The 24,708-nt window shown below is 39.3% G+C and overlaps 1 protein-coding gene across 2 annotated transcripts; it reads left to right on the forward strand.

Moving 5' to 3' along the window:
• Window positions 1-3,646: 3,646 nt before the first annotated feature.
• syt10 (synaptotagmin X) lies at window positions 3,647-24,367 on the forward strand. 2 transcript variants are annotated; one of them, XM_077005100.1, is made up of 7 exons: window positions 3,647-3,923; window positions 5,325-5,808; window positions 9,021-9,582; window positions 16,208-16,328; window positions 16,675-16,846; window positions 18,885-19,014; window positions 19,363-24,367. In XM_077005100.1, the coding sequence occupies exons 1-7, from the start codon at window positions 3,737-3,739 to the stop codon at window positions 19,432-19,434; spliced, it is 1,728 nt and encodes a 575-aa protein (XP_076861215.1). In that variant the 5' UTR covers window positions 3,647-3,736; the 3' UTR covers window positions 19,435-24,367. The 2 variants fall into 2 exon arrangements, with proteins under 2 accessions (XP_076861215.1, XP_076861214.1); XM_077005099.1 differs by lacking the exon at window positions 3,647-3,923 and having other exon boundaries at window positions 4,540-5,808.
• Window positions 24,368-24,708: the final 341 nt, after the last annotated feature.

Raw genomic sequence — 24,708 nt, forward strand, 5'->3', positions numbered from 1 at the left:
TAAGGCTCGTAACGCATACACTGCAAGTGTTGCAAAGTAAAGCTCGTAGCGTGCACGCATGTAGGGAATGCAGTAACTGACACGCAGAAACCAGAGACACTCATGTAGCGGCAATGTGCAGCACTGGACCAGACGACCTGCGGGCTTAAGAGGAGCAAAGTAAACAAGAAACAGGTGCTCAGTATGATGGTGATTGTGACTGTGGGAGTGGTTGCGTGTGCGGGGGTGTGTGCTGGGGTCGGCTGCTGGCCGGGATGCGCGCCCTCTACTGGCGACCCGGCCCCCTCACCGTGACACTATTCTTCCGTTATATATATATATATATATATATATATATATATATATATATATATATATATATAATCACCACAATTGCCTTTCTTTACACATCTAATTACAGTGGAATGTCTTTAAATATAAAAGCTGAGAAATATCCTGCCATAAATATATAAACACCATCACACTGTTTAGGCTTTTAAAGCCATCAGACTGCACTCAGACAGCAATAATGGCTTGTTGAGCATCAGCTTGAGTGACATGTTCTCTATGAATACAGAATAATTTGAGACAAAAGCACTTTAAGCTTTTGTGCTCAGAGTAAACTTAATGTGCACAGGAGCCATTTACTAATGTTTCTTGGGAACTATTGTGTAATTATGCTGTTTAGCTAACAAATTCGGGTAACCTTGCATCATGATTTCCCACAGTTCTGCAGACTCTTGTTGGAGAGATTGATAATGTCTCAAAACATTCATCTACGATAAAGGTCACAGCTCAATGTAGAATCATTAGTCTCATAGCTTCTGTGGCTCATTCAGAGTAGAACACAACGTACTCATCTACTGTCCAAAAACAGCAATTCATTTAACAAAGATTTATGGTTTCCATCTATGCAAAATTGAGCTGTATTTTGAGTTTGCACTAGATTCAATAAGTGATTAGAGTTATACATCAGTTGTTTCTTGATATGTCTTGATTCTCACCTTTTCACTTGATGATTTTTGTATAAGTTAATGACATGTTCATGACTCATTCTAAAATTATTGTTGTCAATGTTTTGTTGTTCCTCTTCTTCTTTTAAAAAATGTACATGCACATTTGCCATATTTCCAACAAATTCCTCCCAGATCAGTGGTCATTTGCTTATATCTTGGATCTCATATATACATGATTTGAGAGCCTCTTGTTAATTCAAATAATCCCATTTCATCTGCAGCTATAATTCCTCTATAAGATGTGGCTTAGAGCCTTATATATATATATATATATATATATATATATATATATATATATATATATATATATATATATATATATATATATATATATATATATGGCCTATATTTTGCATGTTAGCGCCTATCTTTCAACTCCTTTTAACTGTAACCACTGGTTTGCTCATTAGGAGTCTCGTTTTAATTTCTGCAAAACTGCTTATATATAATCAGAACAGCAATTACAAATTAATTGCTGTACAAATTAATTGACTTTTTCCTTAATTCCTTAGTTTAAACAGCAAGTGCCATGTCTAGACAATGCTCTGCTGGGGCCCTTATGAGTGAAGTTACACAAGCAAGCCTGGTCATTTCTGCTTCAGCTGGTCATCACAAGTTTGGATGTTACAGAAAAGCCTTGCTATTCTGTAAAGCAAATTAGTCAACTTCTATCAGCAACAATGATGCCAAAAGTAAATGTCACATCTTAGTCCTAGTCAAATTATGGATTTTTAATTTTTGTTTTTGTTTTTTTTTTACTTTGATGAACTGGGACAGGCCAGTGGTTTGCTTTGGTGAGAAAGCAAGCCTTACCCTGGCCCTTACTTATTGAAGAAATAAATGAACACATGTACTGGTGGTAGGTTTGAGGCACAGGTTACTTCTGCACAAATCAATAACATTTGATTAAACATCAGTGGGTCAATTATTGTGTAGATTTTACTAATGATGAAAGTTACACACACACACACGCACACACACAAAAACATTCTACTGCTTGGATGAACTGTACACTGTAGCAAAGTTTACATGCACACCATGGCTCAATATTAAGTCTGATTAAGAGTTACACTAAGATATTGCCATGTAAACTGACTAAATGAAAATATTACTGCAATAATTGCAATTAAAATAGTGTACAGTAGGGAGGGTTTTGTTACTGGGCAGTGTGTTTTAGACATGGAGAGAAACCTTTGGAGATATGCACAGGGTAGAAAGAGGCTGTAATACAGTTTCATGTTTCCTTATATTTATTTTAGTGGAAGATCAGTAGCTGTGGAACAGTTTCACTTGGACTTGGACTTATCCTCGTCCTGTCTGTCCTGGTTCTGCAGAATTTGTGTGCTGCACATTTTGTGATTCTATTGTGATTCTAATGCATTTTAAACTCATGTGGTTTGTTTATTGTCTGATCATTTAAAGGCAGGTGTTAGAAACAGGGAAGCACCAAAAAAATGTGCAATACTGCAGAACTAGGAGAGAAAAGGTACATATTTCAAGGTGTCTTCACTGAGAACACTGGGTACTGCATTTTTGACACAGAAACCTAATGTAAAGTTAAAATGTTAATGTATGTAATATACAATGACATTGCAAAGGTTAACTTTCAAAACTTCAAAACATGAATCTAGACATAACTGGAAATGAGCAAAAGCTTACGAAATTGCTCAATGGGGCATGATTTCCACAGAAAATGTTCAGGTAAAAGTGTTTGATTTGTCTTTGCAGAAAGGTTGATGGCATTGAATATTTTCTTAGTATTTAACATGCTGTATACTGTATTAAATCTTCAGATTATTTTTTTAATGAGCCAAAAGGCCTAACAATATTCATCCTTGCACGAGTGCAGATGCTGCTCTGAATTTGACAATGTGATACATGCAGGAGTCTTATTTCATACTACTGTACATAGCAATAACTAAAAAGTCATGTTGCCCAATACAAATCTTATTATTATTATAATAATTATAATTAATATTAAAATGTAAATGGCCTGAGATCTGATTGAATTCTGAACTAAGTCATAACAAAATGTAGGTTATATCGAAATTATGTTTCTCAACATTAACCTTAAATGGGGGTTTTTCCTTGCAAAATCACCTTTGACTTGTTCACTGAGTACTTGGACTTGGTAAAGCATCTGTAAAGCTGCTTTTAAACAACCTGTTCTCAAGATGTGTTAAAGAAATAGCTACATTTGACTCTAACTTTTTATTTAAGTGGATGCTAGAAATTCTTGATGATTTTCAACCTTGAAATGTTAATTTACATTTTCACTTTCTGTTACCTAAGGAAGTTAAGTATCATCATCACGTCTGCTGTAGTAATCGCTTAACACCTTTGTATTTACAGTTTCGCTCCCACAAGTGGCTAGGAAGAAATGTGTTAAATATAAATATCCTAGATCTGATAACTTTCTGCTTTACTGTAGTCAGTCACATTCATTGTAGTTTTCATATTTAGTTAAGAAACATTTGAACATGACTGTTTTGGCTTTAATTTTGTGTGGTTCTTAATTTAATTATTATTATTTTTGTTTCTAACTGCACATGTCTTCTTCCCCACACCCCGTTCTTATTGGTCTATGTATACCACTACCATGCGTCCACCGCGCCAAACCATTCACAACTCTGGTGCGCCAGAAGCTCTCCAGTTAGCGCAGATGAGACGGACGTGGACGCAGCGGACATTTACCTTTCTTTTACCTAGAAGCTGCAGTCGGCAGCGCAGGTGGTATCTCAATGAACCGTCGTTCTCACGATTCGTCGAATATACAATGGATTAAAAGGAAAGACATGAATGTCCGAGCGGAGGACAGCGTTAGCCTGTGCCAAAGGGCTCTACAAATTGTTACGGAACTGTGCCTGTCTGGGCATGTCGACCTGGAGAAATGCTCGGATATCTTTCCCATGGAGAGCGCCATACCAGGTAAATGTGCCATAAATGTGCCATATTTTGTCAATTGTGATTTTTACACCCCAATCGAAATTTGTCCTCCGCTTTTAACCCATCTGTGCAGTCAGAACACACACACACACACTAGTGAAGGGAATTCAGGTAAATTTGCTTAAAATAAGATTATCTTTATACCTTTTCTATCTAGCAACCTTTCGATTTTTGCTTAGTTTGTGCACGCAACATTGTCAAAATGCAACAGGATGCAAGCTGTCAGGCATTTGAACAACTCGTTCATGCCAGAAAGTTCTTTCCGTGACACTAAGTCTAGACTTTTGTCCATGCTTTTGTGAAGCAGGATTGTATCATGTCATTTCTCACACTGTCACGTTATTTGTTGCTTAAACTTTACGATCATTTAGTTGTGCCAACTATGTCTTGCAGCCAGAGCGCAACAGGTTGCGAGGGACGGTCTGTTCTTTTCGGTACATCATAAGAGTTGTTCATGTGAATAATTCAGTGCTTTTTTTCTGCGGGTGTTAGAGTTTATAGATTGCTATTGTGCATAGAATATATATGTAATTTAAATAAATAAATTCATAATCTTATGTTCAGATTTTTGTTCATTCTTGTACGCAAATGTGAAGCACTAAGCAGAAAGCCAACACTGAGAATATGTATTGTCAGACACGTTTGCGTACGCTGTGCTGCTTGATAAAATACACGTTGTACGCCGTGGCACACGTGACATGTAAGCAGTCTAATTAATAGCTATGCGTCTTTTTGGGGTCTTTTCTGCCAGAAAGGCCAATGCTTATTAAACATAAATTTAGTACCTGTAAATATGATGCCACGTCTGTTCCATAAACGTTTATTGCATAATACAGCTTCGTCATTGTGCAGATCAGCCCCGCACTCCACGAGACACATGCTTTTAAAAATGTTTTGGTGACGTGATTTGACTGTTGTAATATGTCGTAATACGTGTTCCAGTCATGAACACAAAGCTGGTTGAACATGATTAGTGGAAAATTTATTTTAAAATGATTTCTTTGCATATTGTGCCTGCATTTTATACTGAATGATTGGCAGCAAATGATTTTCAGTTCCCTTCTCTGCTACATGATATCTTCAGTCTTCTCTTTCTTATGCTTTGCCCTTTCTCTTCTTTTTCTTTCTTATCGTCTCTCGTCTGTGTGTGTCTGTTATGCACTTTTCATTGGCTGATGATGTCTGCTCCATCTGTCTTTCAATCCCTCACTCATCGCCACTTCACCCACATGCCCCTCCCGTTCATGTCCTTTTCTTGTCCTTTTTTCCTGCTTTCTCTTCTGTTCTTTCTCTCTCCGCCACGCCACTCCTCTGCATCTCTTTCCTTTATTCTCTCTCTCCCCATTGGCCCTGGTACTCATACATCCATCGTGTGGTCTGTAGACATCTCTGTAAGTCTCCTAGCTGTGGTCGTGGGTTTCTGTGCACTCGCCCTGTTGGTAGTCTCTCTCTTTGTGTTTTGGAAGCTGTGCTGGCCCATCTGGAGAAGCAAGGCTCTTTCCTCCCATGGCGACAACATCACCTCCCAGGGAGTGCTTCCTGAAGCGCCCCCAGCCCCCACGCTCCCGCCCTCTCCCAAGCCCCAGCCTCAGTCTCAGCCGCCCCCCACTGAGAACAGGTCTGCGGTGGGGATGGGGCGCCAGCCCTCGGTCCTGCAGCGCGACGAAGAGGGGGAGGAGGAGCGGAAGAGGAAGGTGCCCGAGGTGAAGGTGAATGGCCGCAGCTCAGTGAAGATGCTTGAGGCGGCCATGAAAATAAGCCAGACGTCGCCGGACATTCCGGCCGAGGTGCAGCAGGCCCTACGTGAGCGACTGGGGAAGCAGTCGAAGATCCAGAGACAGACCACAGAGCCAACCTCCTCTTCCAGGTACCCGTCTCTTCCTGACCTCCTTCGGCCTCCCCACAACCTGCCTCTGGCAGCATAACTCCCCATGGCTCCTCACTGCCCCATACCACTCCTCACTGCTCCAAACAACTCCTCACTGCTCCAAACAACTCCCTACTGCTCTCCACGGTTCCCCACAGCTCCCACTGCTGCATGGCTGATGTCGTTTGCAGTGTCATGGCACAGACGCTCTTGTCTGACTAATACCTTCATGTTTTTGAAATTTTGTGCACTGTGCTTGAGATTATGCCAGAACAAACTCATAAAAACATTGGCCTTTAGCCAGTATAATCTCAAACACCTCTTTTTACCAGTTAATTGTCATAGCAGTATGTTTGACGTTAGGCTGGTATTAGAACACAATATGATCAGACATTTTACCTTTACATGCACCTTAGCATTTGCAGCATGATATGCCTGTGACATGCCTGTGATGTCTTACCTTACTAATTAAAATTGAAAGCAATAAATGTCCTAAATGTATGCCCAGGAAGCATTTTCATAAGCATTTTCATTTTCACTATGTGTAGATTCTTGCTAATACAAGTTAAAATATGCACAGGCATATATCACTATGTGCTATAAAGAGAAAGGGACATCTTTATGCATGCAGTAGAGTCAGTTGTCAGTATTAATCAATGTAAAGGCTCAGTATGTCCAACAATGTCAGTAGTAATTAAGGTTGTTCCAAATGAGGGAAGATATCAGGACCCAACAAATCCTTTATTTTTTCATCATTACTAATTCGTCAGTAATATCCACATTAAAATGTATAGCTTGAATTTGTTAGAATGTGTGTTTTTTTCGCCCTGCGGGCTACATTAAGGGGTTCACGGGGCTGTAGCCTTCCGCCTAGCTTCAGCTCTAGCCCTGTAATCACCGCCGTCCGCCAATCTGAGCACCCAAGTCCTGCTGCCATGACAACGGCAATTAAACAATCAGTCCTTTTTCTCTTTGTTTCATTTGCGGCACCATGTTTAAAGTGAGCAAGGTTGTAATTAGTGTTGCCACGCATTGGAACTGACATGCCAGCAGCGCTTGTCCTAGGGGAGACCTGATGAACAGCTGCACTCCTCTCCTTATGGTGGCCATTAATGAGTTGCCACAGAGCTGTCATTAAAAAAAAAAAACTGTGTTGCACACTAATGAATAGCGTGTCCTCATAAATTAAATTTTGATAGGATACAGGGAAAGGGCAAATGAGGGAGTTTAAAGGTCTGACCTAAGGAGTGGTTTGGGGGCAGGAGGGTCACCTCACTTCCCTTTCATACTTTGTTCATTTACACATGGCCCTATCACTCTGACCCGAACCCCAACACCCTCCCAGCACCCAAAACCCAATACCCAATTCCTTATATTCCTTGCGTACCATATGACTTTTTAAGATGTGTTTATTATTTACAAGATCAGCCCACCTGCTATATTTCATCACACGTAATCTAAAACTGCTTTCTTGTTTTGCTTCATTGCACAGCTTCATCCAGACCTACAGGTTCTGAATATTCCTGAGAGTGGTCACTGCTCTCAAGGGCACCCTCCTTTAGCATCTCTTTTACCAGAAACACATATTTCTGCAAATCCATAATCTTCTGTGAAATATAGTCATCAGCGAAGTTCGAGCGCCCCACTGTGCCTTGTGCAGTCTGTGGCAGGAGGTCCTCAAGATTACAGTTTTCCACATTCTCCTTGGAAGATGATGGTTGGTCTCCTCTTTCCTCGCCAAATGATGGCAGTTCCTCTGGGTGTCTGCATGACTGCACAGCACAGCGGAGGAGCCTCCAGTATTAGCCTAGAAGCATACTTAAGAACTCGACAGTGCTGCATGATTGTTAGTCTGAAAAAAGGACAAGCCAGAAGGCATATACAGTCCTTCTCCTCTGGTTTCTGCCATGTGAACAGCTGGAGAGACCTACTACATAGAAATTGTCTGTTCAGGTTTCTTTTGAGAGGTAAATGCAGGAGGGAAACACACATATTATTGACTCAGATATAATTTATATATTATATTATTTTTGTTTACTACATAAATGGTAGATTTTCCCCACGATTCTTAATTTTCTGTTAGGCTGCGGGGATTTGATTGCTGAGAGTTTGTCAGTTCCTGACCATCTGGATGCTAATGTGAGCACATTCTCCTCCATTCTTTGTGACATGCTCAGTTGGTTATGGTCATGTTGGGTTGCTAATCACCAGCTGATGAGAAGAACATGGTTAAATGAGAAGATTAATACAGGCTATGGCCTGCTTTGCAGCTTTGACTGGTCTCTGGTTGCTGGGTATCTTAAGAGCGTGATGTCTTATTAAAAATATACCCTCATCAAATAAAAATACATACTCAGAGTAAGTTGGTAGTTAGATCATTCTGATTTACAAGACTATTAACTCTTCTTATTTTGTTTCCCCAGTCGAATAGTTCTCTTGAGTCTGCCTATAAATTACTCTCAGTTAAACTCTGATCCACATGAGGTCAATATTATTAAAATTCTTTAAAGAATTAATTTGCATGAACTATTTCTAGTTTGTTCAGTTAACAGTTGTCAGTTGAGTTGTCTGTAACTGAAAGAATGGCTGAATCTTCTACCCTGCAGTCGTGGGCCCAGCAGGACATTGAGTCCTTTTTGTGCTCTCTCCTCTGCAAGGACAGTACCACATCAGAAAAACCTGTATTTTTCACACTCACACTTAAAATGCATTTAAGCGCAATTGTTTATACACGGTGTGTTTTTATGTGTTTCTGCAGTGCGTTTTATTATTTGCAATGTGGAGCCCTGCGATCTTTTTTATAGGAAATAGATACCAGTTGCTAGGAGACACCAAGGGGAACTAAAAAGCCATGGCTTACTTGAAGAATGGAAGTCATTATGGTTGTAAGGAAATGGGTTGAAGGTCCAATCAGAAGTACCAGAGTGGGGTAGACGAGCCTAGTTATCCAGGTTCTTTGGTTGTTTAACAGCAAGTCCTTTGCTTCTCCTTAATTTTGGCAATGTTCTGCTCTTCAACTCTCTGAAATGCTTTCTAGGCCAGAGCTATGGTTCCAGCATGAATAAGTAGAAGCTGTGATTGAAAATAAGCAAATTCCTGGATTTTGCTAGAAGTGTTTTGCTAAATAGTGGTTTTTGCTGACACAGACATCCTAGGCACAAATGTTGGTTACTTTAAGGGACTTTAAACATCTTCTCTGTATTTCCTGCCAGGCACAACTCCTTCCGTCGACATCTGCCACGGCAGAAGAACGTGTCCAGCGTGGACTTCAGCATGGAGACTCTTCCCGTGCGTCAGTCCTCGGCGGTAAGCATCGGCCGCATCAAGCCCGAGCTCTACAAGCAGAAGTCTGTGGACTCAGAAGAAGGGAAGAAGGAGCCAGTGGAGACCTGTGGCAAGTTGAGCTTCGCCCTCAGCTATGACTACGAGGAGCAAGCTTTGGTGGTGCGCATCCTTAAGGCCCTAGACCTGCCGGCCAAGGACTTCACGGGCACCTCTGACCCCTACGTGAAGATCTACTTGCTCCCAGAGCGCAAAAAGAAGTTCCAGACGCGGGTTCACCGTAAGACCCTCAACCCCACGTTTGACGAGGTCTTCCGCTTCCCCGTGGAGTACGAGCAGCTGTGTAACCGGAAGCTGCACTTCAGCGTTTATGACTTCGACCGCTTCACGAGCCATGACATGATTGGTGAGGTAGTGGTGGACAACCTGTTTGAGCTCTCTGACCTGTCCCGAGAGGCTGTGGTCTGGAAGGACATTCTTGTCTCAACTACAGTGAGTACAACGTGTGTGTGTGTGTGTGTGTGTGTGTGTGTGTGTGTGTGTGTGTGTGTGTGTGTGGTACATTATAACATTGAACCAACTACTAATCTGCCACCTCATGCACACAGCCATCACTGGACTCTAAAGTACATTCAGAAGGCCTTAAGATTGCAGCTTGTGTATTTCTTAGAGGAAGCTTAGCTTAGAGGAAGCTTTTGCTTGACTTCACTAGCGGAGATTTAGATAGTGGGTGGGTACTGATCTTGACTGGCACTGAAGTAAATAACTGCGGGGTAGTAGCTAAAATTGTTGTCCACAATTGTATCCTCACAAATACACAGAATTAGAGCACTGTAATGCCTTACTGAATGGCCAAAATGATTCAGTTACAGTCAAGCTGTTGTCTCTTAAAAGCTACAGCCCACGAAAACCAACATAGCCAGAGAGGAATGTGGCACTAGGAGGCTTCATTAACAAATATCTGTTACATACAGGCAGAGGTGTCAATTCCAGGTTCAGAAAGTAAAAGTCCTCACCAGGATTTTGCACAAGCTTGCTAGATTTTCTAATTAGTGCAATCCAGGTAAAATTAGTGGAATCAACACAATCCAGGAAGCCTGAGCAAAATCCTGGTGAGGACTTTTACTTTCTGAACCTGGAATTGCCACCTCTGCATACAGGCAAGTGTGAGGGAGAGCTCAGCTTGAAAGTGACTCACCCTATGGAAAATCCACACACCACCTCTACAAGGGGATAAAATCTGCACACTGCAAAGCCCCAGAAAGTTTAAGCCTCGAACCCGTGAGGCTTAAACATAATTTAGTGCCACAGGTGTGAGATTCACCATATCAAACCTTCCAGAACAGAAAATTAATATACCTGATCCACCTCCCACCATATCATATTTTGTATGGGCTTCCTGCTTTATAGGGTGCTGTAAAAATCTGGCCCACTCAAAATTACGCCTCAGCAGATATCTCAGTTTATATAACAACTTCATGTCATCGTGTGTCACAGGTTTTTTCCACTTCTCGGCATCCGTTCATACTCAGCTGATTCTGTTTTGCGAAAGCTTTCATGATGCGTCCTTATTTTAACCCAAAAAGGATGCAGATATGACAATTTGCTAGTATTTTGTATTTTAGTATTTTGAAACAAAACTGTCCATTCCCTACACAAAAATGAGCAAGCATGGAGCAAGCAGTAAGGAAGATGCAGCTGGATTTGAACGGTAAAATTATAAAGACATAAATAAAGACTTTCCCCTCCAGGCTTGTCACATATTATTAGAGACTGAGAGTAACTTTTATTAGAACAACTAAGGGTCATCCCTGTCACTCTTAGTCCATTCTCAGTGACTGAGAAGTGTTTACTAATGATGTCCTACATCCGTGTCTGGTAGAGCCGGTGGTGACGTACTTCAGTTTACTAGAGAGTTCCAGTTGTGCTTCTTTGTGGTGATTCACTCATATCAGGGAATCCCAAAGTTGAACACATCAGTTGTGGAAGAGTTCATAAACACACTGTTACTTGTTGTGTAGGCATATATCATGTGTTTTATTGTTGTTCAGATGCCATGCTGCATTTCTGTCTGAATATCATTTAGACGGCAGTGGTGTGTATTATAGTCCATGTCATATTGTTTTTTTATTTTTTTTGTCACTGTCATCTCCTGTCATTTTCGCTGTCCTCCTCCTCGCCCACATACTGTACGTCTTCCTCTCTGTTCTGTATGTATGTCTGTTTGTCTGTCTGTCTGTTTGCCTGTCTCTCTCTTGCTAACTATCTGTCTATCTACTGCAAAGATATCTAAACTATTCTAAACTAAAGATATCTATTTCACAGTTTATAGTTTTGACTCATGCAACTGACCAAATATAGTTAATTAATGTCAAAACATTTGTGTCAGAACATTCTGGTGTTTCAGAGTTAAGTTTCAGCAACTGAGTTTGAGCACCCTGGCATATTGTATAGATATATTTGAAAAGTCTAAATATGTCTTGATTTTTTTTTCACCCCATCATCTACATAGAACGAAGTGTGAAAAAGCACACATATCACCATTAGGTCATTATGTATGTCAGCATCCAGTCAAATCACAAGGCATGCAGGATATCTGCACCTGTGAGCCATGGTGTGAGATCATTACTTCTTCCCCAAAGCTCACCAGCCTAACTGTTCAGGATCATCTGCTTCTGTGGAGACAGTCTGGTTACTCAGATTGCTCAGAATAGTTCGTGCCATTGATTGCAGCTTTACGCCATCAGACTTCCACCACACATTTAAACCCCCCCATTTTCATCCCTCGTTGACGCTCATGGGTCTAATTTTGGTGTGTTGTGGCATCAATCCAGAGGGGGAGGAAGCCAGATAGCAGACACAGGAAGGGTGCCACTGTCCCCCAAAAGCAGGGGGTTGTCTTAGTCAGTCAGGAACACTGCGATGTGACAGGACCCCTGGGCCTACCTGCAGCACTGCACGCTCACAGTGGTTGACGCATGCTCTCAGGAGGCGGAGATGAAGACTGAAGGTGAAGAGTGTGACAGAAGCAGTTGCATAAAACCCCCAGTCATGATTCACGGCAACCAGCAGATTAGGTTTGGGCAATGCAACAACAGAACCCTTTGAAGGATAGGCTATTACTACTAAGGGCCACATCTATTTAAATGTATATAATGCTTTTGGATTTCAAACTATTAAGACCACCTATTTGAGCCTTAATAACCTAGATGAATACATGGGGAGCATAACATTGATAGTATTAAAGTAGCCACATAGCCGGTTAAATAACAGCAAGTCTTTCGCTGTCCATATTATTCAGTTTAGAAGTATCAGTGTTCCAGTTTTATTTCAACACAATATGAGGCATTTATATGTGATGTGATAGCATGGCCCCTGTCTCTGGCCCTGATGACCTTGATTTGCTCTGTGTGGCTTCTGCAGAGTAGTGCTTATTGTGGTGATTACGTTCTGAGCTGTACTTACTAAATCACTCATACTGACCTAGCAAAATAACGCCTAGCAAAAGCTGTGTTCTCTAACATCCTGAACATGCATACAGATTCAGCCAGTTTACCAATCAAGCTAACAACATTTTTATCTTAGTCTTGGAATTAGCATACACTAACGGTCAGCAATTATAAATCACTGCCAAACCTGACTTGTGGCAACTATGCGCTTAAATCACAAATGTAATATGTATAATTAATCACATTTGCACTCCACCATCGTGGAACAAAACATGTAGTCGTGCAATCGATGGTTCAGGTAATCATCTACCCAGCTTTGATGCCTGATGCATTTCATCTTGTAATTACGAAGCAAGCTTGCAACATTGGAAACGCGTGCTGAAATCGGTGAAGTGAGCGTCCTTAACCCCAGTGTGCTGTTTCTGTTTTTGCTCGGTTTCCTTGGTTTTTACACAAAAGCAGCTCTGTTCGCGTACTGGAAGGTTTGGCGAAAGTAGTACGTCACTAGTCTGAATATATTGTATTCTGAATACAAACTGCCATTGCTTTTATTCTGATACAACTGAAATTTGTAATCATATATTTTTGCTTATATTATGTCTAAGTTAAGCTAAGTTAAGCTCTGTCTAGAAAGCGTTAAGTGCCTTGCTCAAGGGTACCTCAATCATGGCCTCCAGTCCCCTAATCACCAGACCATGTCTATAGCTTCCTGGACAAATGTGATGTTTTTTGTGGAAAGACAAGCTTTTTAGGGGGGGGGGGGGGGGGGGTATTGAGTTCAAAGTTTGTGCTTTCATACTGTATTAATGTTACAGTGAAATTCAAGTAATAAAAAGTAGCTCTTAAACCTGTGATTGTGCTTTCACTATGTTCAAGAGAAAACCGTCTTTAGCTTGCTCTTTTATCTCGGAAGCTAGTGAGCTGTATGTCTATTAGGACTGAATGCAAACTGCTGGATCATTTTTCTTGTGGCATGGTAGTATTCATTTAAATGAACATTTATCATCCAATTTTTGTCGTGCATAGATATTACTATCTCCAGAAATCAGATACCTTCCTCTTTTCAACAATAAATAAAGCTCAAAATGCCCTTCTGGGTCAGAACTTACTCAGCATGATGGAGCAGGTGTGAATGGATGTCTTGTGTCTGCTGTGGCATGATTCTCTCTTATACAAGTTTCAAAAGTCCAATGAATGCAAGCAGCTAGCAGGTTAACATTATGCCTTCAGGAGTTTAGAGATGGCAGCCATCTGATATGGATTACCGGTGTCAGGCCGACACCAGCAGAAAATGCTGGATTGGATACCAGAGCAAAAAAGTATGCTCTGTCAAAAAGTATGACGTCAATATAGGTCCTAAAGTTTTGAGAATCAAAAAACAGAATCCATAAACAATAAATGACATTTTGTAATTGAGAAAACTGTTGTTAATATTGAGAGTTAAAAAGCAGGTTTGTAAACAGAATGTTTGTTTTTAATTGTCTATTTTGAGTTTAATACTCTTGAAGAATCAGTTTTCGTTGCGCCTTTTCTCGCTTGCGCTTCTCTCAGTCTCACTCTCACCTCCAGAAGTTTCTCGCTTTTGACTTTTGGACCTGATTTGACAGGTGGGCGGGATTTACACAGTCATTGGCTGATGGAGTTAAGCCCCGCCCACCCATCCCATTCTACACACACACAATTACAATATACAACAGGGTAGTAGTAACTCCACAACAATCTACTTCAGTCTATCTACTGTGGGTTACTAAAATAGATAATCGTTAAAAACAGCTGATATGAGAAAACATAAACACACATCTTACCTGTGAGATTGGCGCGCTTTCGCTGACGTAGCAGGGTGTGTCGCAGGGTGTGTAGAATGGGATGGGTGGGCGGGGCTTAACTCCTTCAGCAATGAATGTGTAAATCCCGCCCACCTGTCAAATCAGGTCCAAAAGTCAAAAGCGAGAAACTTCTGGAGGTGAGAGTGAGAAAAGGCGCAAGGAAAACAGATTCTTTAAGAATATTAAACTCAAAATAGACAATAAAAACATAAATATTCTGTTTACAAACCTGCTTTTTTAACTCTCAATATTAACGATTATTGGTTATGGATTCAGTTTTTTTGATTCTCAAAACTTTAGGACCTATATTGACGCCATAGAAAAGAACAAACTGGATATGAGCAACATGGTGCAATACAAAGTAGACACAATAATATGGAAATGGTTGTTTTTATTTGACTATTCCTTAATTTAGTGAGTGATTTAATAAAGAGAAAAATAGGATTCTGTTTGCGTTTATATACAGCGCTGTCACAAATAATTTTTGTCTGTAAGCATGTTTCTCATGACCAGGGACCACAGCTTAGGACACCATGTATCTTGTGATGCTATAATCAAATTAGCATGAAAGAAAGCACATGTTTTTCTGTGCTGCAGTTCCAAGGACTCTGACAGAGTAGCAGTAGAACTAAGTGGGTGATGGCGTTCAAGGTGCCCTTTGATAGCGAAGGTCTGATGTGCTTTCTATCCGTCGTGTATGAAATGTATGCATCAATGCCTCGGGTGAAAAGGACTCAAAGCAAATTTAAATGATTGTGAAGGAATATAAACCTACTCAATTAAAATTCATGCAAAGCATGTTTTATGTCTGCATCTAATCACTGTCATAGTTTGATCGTAGAGAGCACTATATTTCTTAAACAAACAAACAAAAAAACCATTGATGTATATTCATACCAGCAACTGTAGGTAGTCCCTTTCTTCTGTGTGGTCTCAGGTTTTAAAGAAAATAAGTCTCTACTCTCCAGATTTATGTAAATTGTGTATTTATTAGTAGCAATGAGCGAGGAAATTATCTGTGGAAGCTGACACATGAATGAAAATTAATTAAGACCTAATCAAACAGACAGTAACATGGAATTTGCCAAATGATGACAGCCTCATCAGACAACTTCAGAAGCACAGCCCATAACACTGAATTCCCTACAATTATCACAATGATGTCATTTTCCAAAATGATGCCTAAATGTTTATGGAAGCTAATTGGTTCATAAGACCTACCCTCCCATAAGACCTAAAATGTTTATAATTTTTTCTTACGAAACATGAATGGTGTTCTGGAATTTGCAACTTAATTCCAATTGGTCAGTTTACCTTCCAGGGGAAGCTGTAGACCCTCATGCCCTTAACTTCTCCTCTTACTCATAAGAAATTGTAAAGTGTAAACAACATTCCCTAAAGTTAGTGCATATAATGGATGTGGACTGATCAAAATGCAGTGCAAGATTTTATTGCATAAATGTATTGCAAGCAAAGGTTGGAGGATTGGCCTCCCCTGTTTCCTCTGTGGAATCTGTCCCTAACTGTCACTGGTTCTTGTTTAAACTCAGTGAGCAAATGTGCAATAACACCGGCACTTTTGTCTCTGGTGAGACAGAATAATTGGAGTGTATTCAGTGATTTTCCTCCTTTATGTGTTTGCACTGGTGTTCGAGTTCTCCGTTGGGACAAAAATATTTGCTTTTATGTTTGTGCACAAATGTAAAAATCGGTTTGGATTCTAAAGTGTCTATTGCTGTTACAATTACAGATAAAGGATCTATGGCATAGTAATCTGTCGCAGACACATATTGTGAACACCAGCTAGGCTGTGTGAGCATCCTTCCTTTTACTTGATTGCAGGAAAGTGTGGATTTAGGAGAAATCATGTACTCCCTCTGTTACCTTCCCACGGCTGGCCGTATGACCCTTACTGTCATCAAGTGCCGAAACCTGAAGGCCATGGACATCACTGGCTCCTCTGGTGAGGAATCACCCTCAAACAGACCTGGAATTCAGCCAGAGTTGGACATTTTCTGGTTCCAAAAGTAAACGTCTTACCCTTATATTGCATCACCCCATTGACTTTACTAATTAATTTTACCCACTGACTTGGGCTAATGGAAAATCCAAACACCTGTAAGAAAATCCTGGCAAGCATCTAGAACCTAAAATGTCCACCTCTGAGTACGTTGTTTATTTTTAAGCTCCCCAGTGGAAGTATCCTAAGATTCATTGAATGGAGTAGTGGTTAAAGTAGCAGGAAATTCGTGAATGTCATGCTTACGTGAAGTTTAAATCTGAGCCACATTAAGTGTTTGCATCCATAGACCCTTATGTGAAAGTGTCCCTGATCTGTGACGGACGGAGGTTGAAGAAGCGAAAGACGAGCACCAAGAAGAGCACGCTCAACCCCACGTACAACGAGGCCATCATCTTCGACATCCCACCAGAGAACGTGGAACAGGTCAGCCTGTCAATAATGGTGATGGATTACGACAGGTGAGTGGTGTCTACTCCCTCTTAGGTCTTCCATACTGTGCAGCTCAGATGCTGGGATTAGACGCATGGCAGTGAAAGTGCAGAGGTTAAAGAGGAAGTGACTTATGGAAAGGTACCAGTGTCAAGATACAGTAGGATGCAAAAATGTGGGCACCCTTGTTAATTTTCCTGATTTACCTTTATAAATCATTGAATGTTTGGATAAAAAAATTTAGTTAAATATATCTTATAGGGGACAAACACAGTGATATTTGTGAAGTGAAATGAAGTTTACATGATTTACAGAAAGTGTGCAATAATTGTCTAAACAAAAATAGACAGGTGCATAAGTTTGGGCACCGAAAAAAAAACGTTAACTTAATATTTTGTAGATCCTCCTGTCGCAGAAATAACAGCCTCTAAACGCCTGCTATAGCTTCTAATAAGAGTCTGGATTGTGGCTGAAGGTATTTTAGACCATTCTTCTTTACAAAACATCTCTAGTTCATTCAGATTTTATGGTTTCCGAGCATGGACAGCTCTCCACAGCGACAGCGACACCACAGATTTTCAATAATATTCAGGTCTGGGGACAGAGATGGCCATTCCAGAACGTTATACTTGTTCCTCTGCATGAATGCCTTAGTAGATGTTGAGCAGTGTTTAGGGTTGTTGTCCTGTTGGAAGATCCAGCCCCGGTGCAGCTTCAGCTTCGTCACTGATTCCTGGACATTGGTCTCCAGAATCTGCTGATATTGATTGGAATCCATGCGTCCCTAAACTTTAACAAGATTCCCAGTCCCTGTACTGGCCCCACAGCCCCACAGCATGATGGAACCACCACCAAATTTTACTGTAGGTAGCAGGTGTTTTTCTTGGAGTGATGTGTTCTTTTTCCTCCATGCATAACGGCCCTTGTTATGGCCAAATAACTCTATTTTAGTTTCATCAATCCACAGCACCTTACTCCAAAATGAAGCTGGCTCGTCCAAATGTGCTTTAGCATACCTCAAGCGGCTCTGTTTGGGATGTGGGTGGAGAAAAGGCTTCCTCTGCATCACTCTTCCATACAGCATCTCCTTGTGTAAAGTGCAAATAGTTGAACAATGCACAGTGACTCCATTAGTAGCAAGATGATAATATAGGTCTTTGGTGCTGGTCTGTGGGTTGACTCTGACTGTTCTCAACATCCTTCGCTTCTGTTTAATCGAGATTTTGCTTGGTCTCCCACTTCAAGCCTTGACTTGAACTGTGCCTGTCTTCTTCCATTTTCTCACAATGTTTTTCACACTGAAGACTGAAAGAAATCTCTGACATAGCTTTCTGTTTCCTTTCCCTAAACCATGATGGTGAACAATCTTTGTTTTCAGGTAATTTAAAAGTTGTTTTGAATCTCCCATGCTTTGACTCTTCAGAGACGATGCAAAGAGGAGAAAAACATACAATTGCCACCCTTAACTACCCTTTCTCATAATTGGAGTCAGCTGTGTATGGAGGTCAAGGGTCACTGAACTTACCAAACCAAATTTGAGTTCCAGTAATTAGTTCTAAAGGTTTTGAAATCAATAAAATGACAACAGTGCCCAAACTTATGCACCTGCCTATTTTTGTTTAGACAATTATTGCACACTTTCTGTAAATCATATAAACTTAATTTCACCTCTCAAATATCACTGTGTTTGTCCCCTATATGATATATTTAACTGAATTTTTTTTATCAAAACATTCAATGATTTATAAAGGTAAATCAGGAAAATTAACAAGGATGCCCAAACTTTCACATCCCACTGTATGTATGACGTGGAGTACAATGATGCAAACTGATTCTGTCTCAGATATGTGGTTATTTTCTTGGAGCTGCAATGGCAAATAATTTAGAATTACTCCATTGGTACATTTTTCAACACATTATTCAACATTTTAAATATTTAAATTGTTCCCTTTCAAGCGTAGTATAGTTTTCTGTTGTAATATGTATAATAATATTAATAATATTTGCATACTGCATGCATATTGTATTTACTACAATCCTAAGCAGTGTGCTTCACTTTCATACCAGAGTTGGACACAATGAGGTGATTGGAGTGTGTCGAACAGGCCCAGACGCTGAGGGTTTGGGTCGAGACCACTGGAACGAGATGCTGGCGTATCCACGCAAGCCCATTACCCACTGGCATTCCTTGTGTGAGGTGCACAGCTGCTTTTCTCATTCTGATACACTTTTGACCCTATACATTGATCTATAAATCAGTGTATAACAAAAGTGCAAAACAGTGAAAATTCTGAAATATTTGAAAACACTTTAACATGTAATGGGTCTTGTGGACATGTGCCAGTGTGATAAAAGCTGTATGATTTATGTGCTGCTTTTTACATGGCCATAGAAATTGTTGCTTTATTTGAAACATTACAGTGATTTACACTGCTCAAGTTTTACTACCTAAGAGGACCTAACCTGCCTTTTGAGAGCCAATGAGAATTCATGTCAGCCCTTACACGATGATATCTGAACCATTATCTCAACTCTTTCTCCACAGTGGCCAGGAAGAGCATCCAGTTTTGAGAGCCAGGGATCCTGCCCGTCACCCAAACCCCCACAAACCCCATAACCACAGCTGACGATCTCCTCAGCCCCAGCCGTCTCCTCACACTCTCTTAGTGCACACGTGCTCGGTTTGTCACATCAGTTGTGTTTTCCTCTTGTAGCTTGTAACACAGTCTCATTTTGCCAGAAGATGCCTCAGCAGTCATATTACATGGTACAGACACCTAATGCTACTGTGTTACCTCTAAGACTTGTGATGAAGGTGTTTGGAAGTTCTCTGAAGGTGCAACCACTCACACTAGTTGTTGATAGAATGGAATGTGATGTTTGACAGCTTGATGACATATCAAATAACAGCACTTACCATTTTGTCTTTTATAAAATGTTGGAAAAGATTATCTTGATAACAAAATTTGATAAATGTACATGTAGTGTAGAAGTGGCATGAAAATCTAACATCTAAACTTATTTTGTGTGGGATTTAAAATGAAAATGAGTAAAATGTTGAACACAAAAATACTGCATACATAAATCCCTGTGCAATGTTGTTTTAAAAAAAGGCAGAAAAAAATATGCAACCATTATTTTACTTTGTTTAATTTTACTTTTTTTTCAAAAATTTGGAGACACCTTATCTTGTTCATTATGGAGTGACCAGAAAAGTGTTAAAGAAATCACACCTTGCATTTGAAAGGAACTTTCAGAGTATCAAGCCTTTGGTTGCATTCTCTCAACCATCTTCATTACCAGAGCTTCACTATTCTAAGTGGATTATTACCTTGGATTATGAAAAACATACACCATGAAATTACATTACTGTATGCTACAAGCTTCTGGGCTTTTCTGTCAGTTGTCTGTTCTCAGAACTTAGTTGACTGATTGTCTTCTTCTCAGTTCAGTTGTGCCAGCTTTCCAGTGGGCTCTTTTGTGAATGTCCTGTTTTATAAAAAAAAACTGTAAGTGATAACTGAATATTCTGTGCATATATACATTCAAATATTTAACTATTCAAGTTTATGCTATGTTCATAAGTGTTTGCATAAACGGTATTCAAAAGTGCGTTTACAATATAAATACACTAAAAGTATGTGGACATGGTGGCAATGTATGTGGACATGTGGACCCATTACTAACAGGTGTGTAAAGTCAATTGTACAGCCATGCAGTCATTAGAGACAGACACTGGCATTTGACTGCATCACGCTGAAGGGTTCAGTGACTTTAAACATGGCATCATCACAGAATGCCACATATCAAACACATGTGCCATGTGTCAGTTCATGACATTTATGCTTGATGTGCTTTGTTCAACTGTAAGTGCTATTAATGTGAAAGGGAAGAGTCACTTCAGAGCAAGGCTGTCAAGCACGCAGATGAGTAGTGTATGTCGGGACCTGCATGACATGGTTTCCATGACCAAGCAGCTGCACGTGAGGCTACACAGAGTGCCAAGCGTCAAGCGATGAAAACACATGTTTGGAAAGATAAATCACACCCCACTACTTGCAGTCTAATGGAGAAATCTGAGTGCTAGAGGCTTAGGCTAAAGAATGCTATCTACCAGAAGCATAGTGCCAACAGTCAAGTCTGGTAGAAGAGAAATAATAGTTTGGGGTTTGTTTTCAGGGTTGGGGCTTGGCCCCTTCGTTAAAGTGGTGAGTAATGTTAGCTTACAGTAATTCCAGCCCTGTGGAGACCCACTGCTGTTCCCCCATACAAAAAGTGAGATTCATAAAGATGTGCAAGATTGTTCTGGAGGAATCCCATTGGCCTGCACAGAGCTTATTTAGGTGTGGCTATGTGTCCACATACATTTGGCCAAATATTGTGCATTCCAAAATGTTCCCTTTGGTCAAAACCAGGATCATGGAAGAGGACTAGTAAAAGCTGACACAATATCCACAGGACTTGGGTACAATCAGTCAAATGACTTCAGAGTACAGTTGGGCTGATGGGACAGGTGGGCACTTTTGACTGTTATTGTAATCATATCTGACCAATATTCTAACTATGTTCTTCTAAATGATAAATAAGCACTTTTATTTCAAATATGTAACTTTTCATTCATTCTAGATTATAATAACATGGTGATAATTGGTGCAATCACACAAACCTGGTCAAGTACACTGAGAACAGGAATCTGTGCATTAGATTTTGTTCACATAATATAGCTTATAAGATAGGGTCAATAAGACGGGCCATAAGCCATAATTTCAATGCTTTGGAAACATGACATTGTACAATGTAGGCTACAGTTGAAGTTTTGAAATTTTATAGAGTGCTCAAAAACAAATTGTATACAAGTCTTCATTGTTAAATTTCAAACAACTATAACATTTATTTTTATTAAATTTCATAATGTAATTATTCTACTCCCAAGGTGCAGGTGAGCCTCAGCCTTAGAAACAGTATTCCAGGAGGTGTGGTGAAATTGAAGTAATGTATGCTTTTGTTTATTCTAAATAACACAAGGAGACTTTGGCATGAATACAGGTAGAAGTCAAGAAGAAACCTATCTAACTTTAACACTGAACATGCAACAAAATGACAGCGATGTGAAATGCACAAACTTACCTTAGATAGGGGCTTATAACACTTTTACTGAAGGTAATTGTGTTCTACTCTTCCTGCATTCCTGTTTAGCTGTTTCAGACATAGACGATGGAGGAGCAGTTATGAAAAAATATCCAGTTTTTCACTGGATATGATCATAAAAAAGAGACTACTTACAGTAGCCGGTTGATGTAGCGTAAGTGATCCAGAAAGACATTATCCTAGTATTCAACAAAGTTCACAGACATATTTCCTGCAACTTGTTATTCTTTTTGGATAAATAGCCTAATTACAATAACAATTCTAATAAAAATGCAGCATTTTGGGAAGTTATATGGTCTTGAATGAAATTATTTGCATAAGTAAAAAATTAGAAAAGCTGAGACTTTCAACAGTATTCTCTAAATTGTACCTTGAACAGTAGGCTATATTATCAAGGAAACCCAGTTATGATCATTTATTGTGTTTATTTTAAATTGGTTGACCTTTTAAATATATCCCAGAGTTTTATAAAATATGTAGTGTATAAAGAGTCCATAATGCAGAAAATGTAGTCAGCCTACCCTCAGTTTCAAGAAAAAGATTGTGAATTTGTTGACATTTATTTTTCTGTATGAAAGCCAATGAACAATGCACAAAAATTTAGTTGCATATTTTTATTGAACAGTTTAAACAAACAAGGTAATTAATGGAAAAGGTTTGTGAACCCTCATATTTAACAACCAATGTTAAGCCTACATTTTTTAAATTAATAATTACTTTGGAAAAAATGCTAAGTCATGAGTTTGGGTTTGTCTTCTTTGAACCGCCTACTTCAGATTATCCCACTCTTGCATTTCCAGCAGACGGATGTCAGGATTTGGCCTTTCTAAAAGACATAAATATATTTTAGCTATTATGTTTATTGATTGATTTAGATGACAAGATACCCTGATATTCAGATTTAATGTGTCCTCATGCCCTCAAGCAAAAAAACAACCCCAACATGCTGTGCTACATGTTTTGTGGTATGCAGATGCTTTTAGCTTCCCCAAATATGGCAGGTCAATCTCAGTTGGGAACTCACTGAAACAACTGACTCCAGTTACCTATTTAAAGAGGTAATATGCCCAGAGGGTCACCTACTTTTTCCACTTTTTTCAATAAATATTTGTGTGTTGTTTATTTTAATAATTCTTTATAAAAATTCTTTATTCTTTATTTATTTATGAATTAGAACAAATTTTATCTATCCACCCTCCTTTCTCAAGCCATACTGTAGATTACTGATGATTAATATTAAAATGGTTTATCAAATCCCAGGGAATTATTTCATAGTATGAAATTAAGTACTAATTAAGAGCTAAGTGATCTCATTAGATTAATATGCTATAAATCTGTATTTAGACCATAAGTTTAGATATGCTGAAGGTACCATGACACTCAATTTGACTAAAATCCTAAAAAGAATTAATGGAACTAATGTCAAAAGTATACTTTGCATCAACAGATTCAGTGTGAATATTTTATTAACCGTTTTGTACTTTTTTTTGTAACCTTTGGAACTTTATTGATTTAACAGCAGGTTACTGAATAGCAAGAAAATCCTCAAACAAAACAGGGAACTTTGCAATTATGCAAATTAGGTTTGGTAAATTTTATTTGTATGCAATATTATAAAAGCATATAAACTAGATCCACATTAGTCTGCCCAGACATTGTTCACTTGGTTATTAATCACGATTAGTTGTTTTTGTTTTTTACATTAACAGCATTCCTTGCATGCAGTTAATTAGATTTGCTATATTTGCAACATATACATGACAGTGTATGTTGTGAATTTCAGAACTCCCGTGGTGAGCCACTGAAAGTATTCTGTATTTTTTCACACAAGTAATAATAAAAATGAACATGGCAATTGCATAAAGGCTGTGTACTGTTAACTGTTTAATTTGCACATTAAGAAAATGTTTAAACCCTGAGACAGAGTATGAGAACAAAGTAATATATTCTTGTAGCATGCAGACACCAGTATATGGATTTGATTGATATCATTTAAAATTGTAGAATCAATAATACCAGATTTTGAAAATGTGTTTGTATTGCAGATATATTCTTTCCAGTGCTAATGTGTGAAAATACTGAAGACTTTTATTGAAGTTATGGTAAAGTGACTGAATTCTATGAACTGTTTGGTGGTCATTTGTATTATGAGGTTCTCTTGGACAAATTTATGCACAATTCTCAGTTGTCATTATGTGTCTTGTAAAACTGAATTAGCACGAGAACTGCTGAGAACTGCTATCCTAGTCTCAGTAAAATACAGTGCTTTTGTCATATTTGTATCTGCCAGCAAAAGTGGTCACTACATTTTGTCATGATATGTACAGTTTTGTGATAACTTTTGTAAGATGGTAAATATTTTAAATATTATTTTGCTGTCTCTGTTTCCTATGTATTTTAACTAAATAAATCCACTGCAACTAAAGCTTTTACCTTGTTCTGGTATTTCATGCTAGTAATTCATCCACAATACCACAGCAAATGTTCTAGAGGTCACAGGGTAAGAGTGTCACACCCTGTTCCAGGAGGGCCAGAGACTAGTGCAGTCTATTCATTTCACTGCTTCAAAGGATTCATTGTTGTGTTTAAGCAGGTAAATTACCAAACTGATTGTCTCCTATCTTCACATAGTTTGAATTTGATGATATGGTGTTTGCAAAGGTCTCCAACACATCTCTCAGTTTTAATCCCTAAGGTCATTATTACTCAGTAGAGTGTACTCCATTTGAATATGCTCGAACCC

Source organism: Brachyhypopomus gauderio, chromosome 5 (genome assembly GCF_052324685.1).
Source record: "Brachyhypopomus gauderio isolate BG-103 chromosome 5, BGAUD_0.2, whole genome shotgun sequence".
NCBI classification, from domain to species: Eukaryota; Metazoa; Chordata; class Actinopteri; order Gymnotiformes; family Hypopomidae; genus Brachyhypopomus; species Brachyhypopomus gauderio.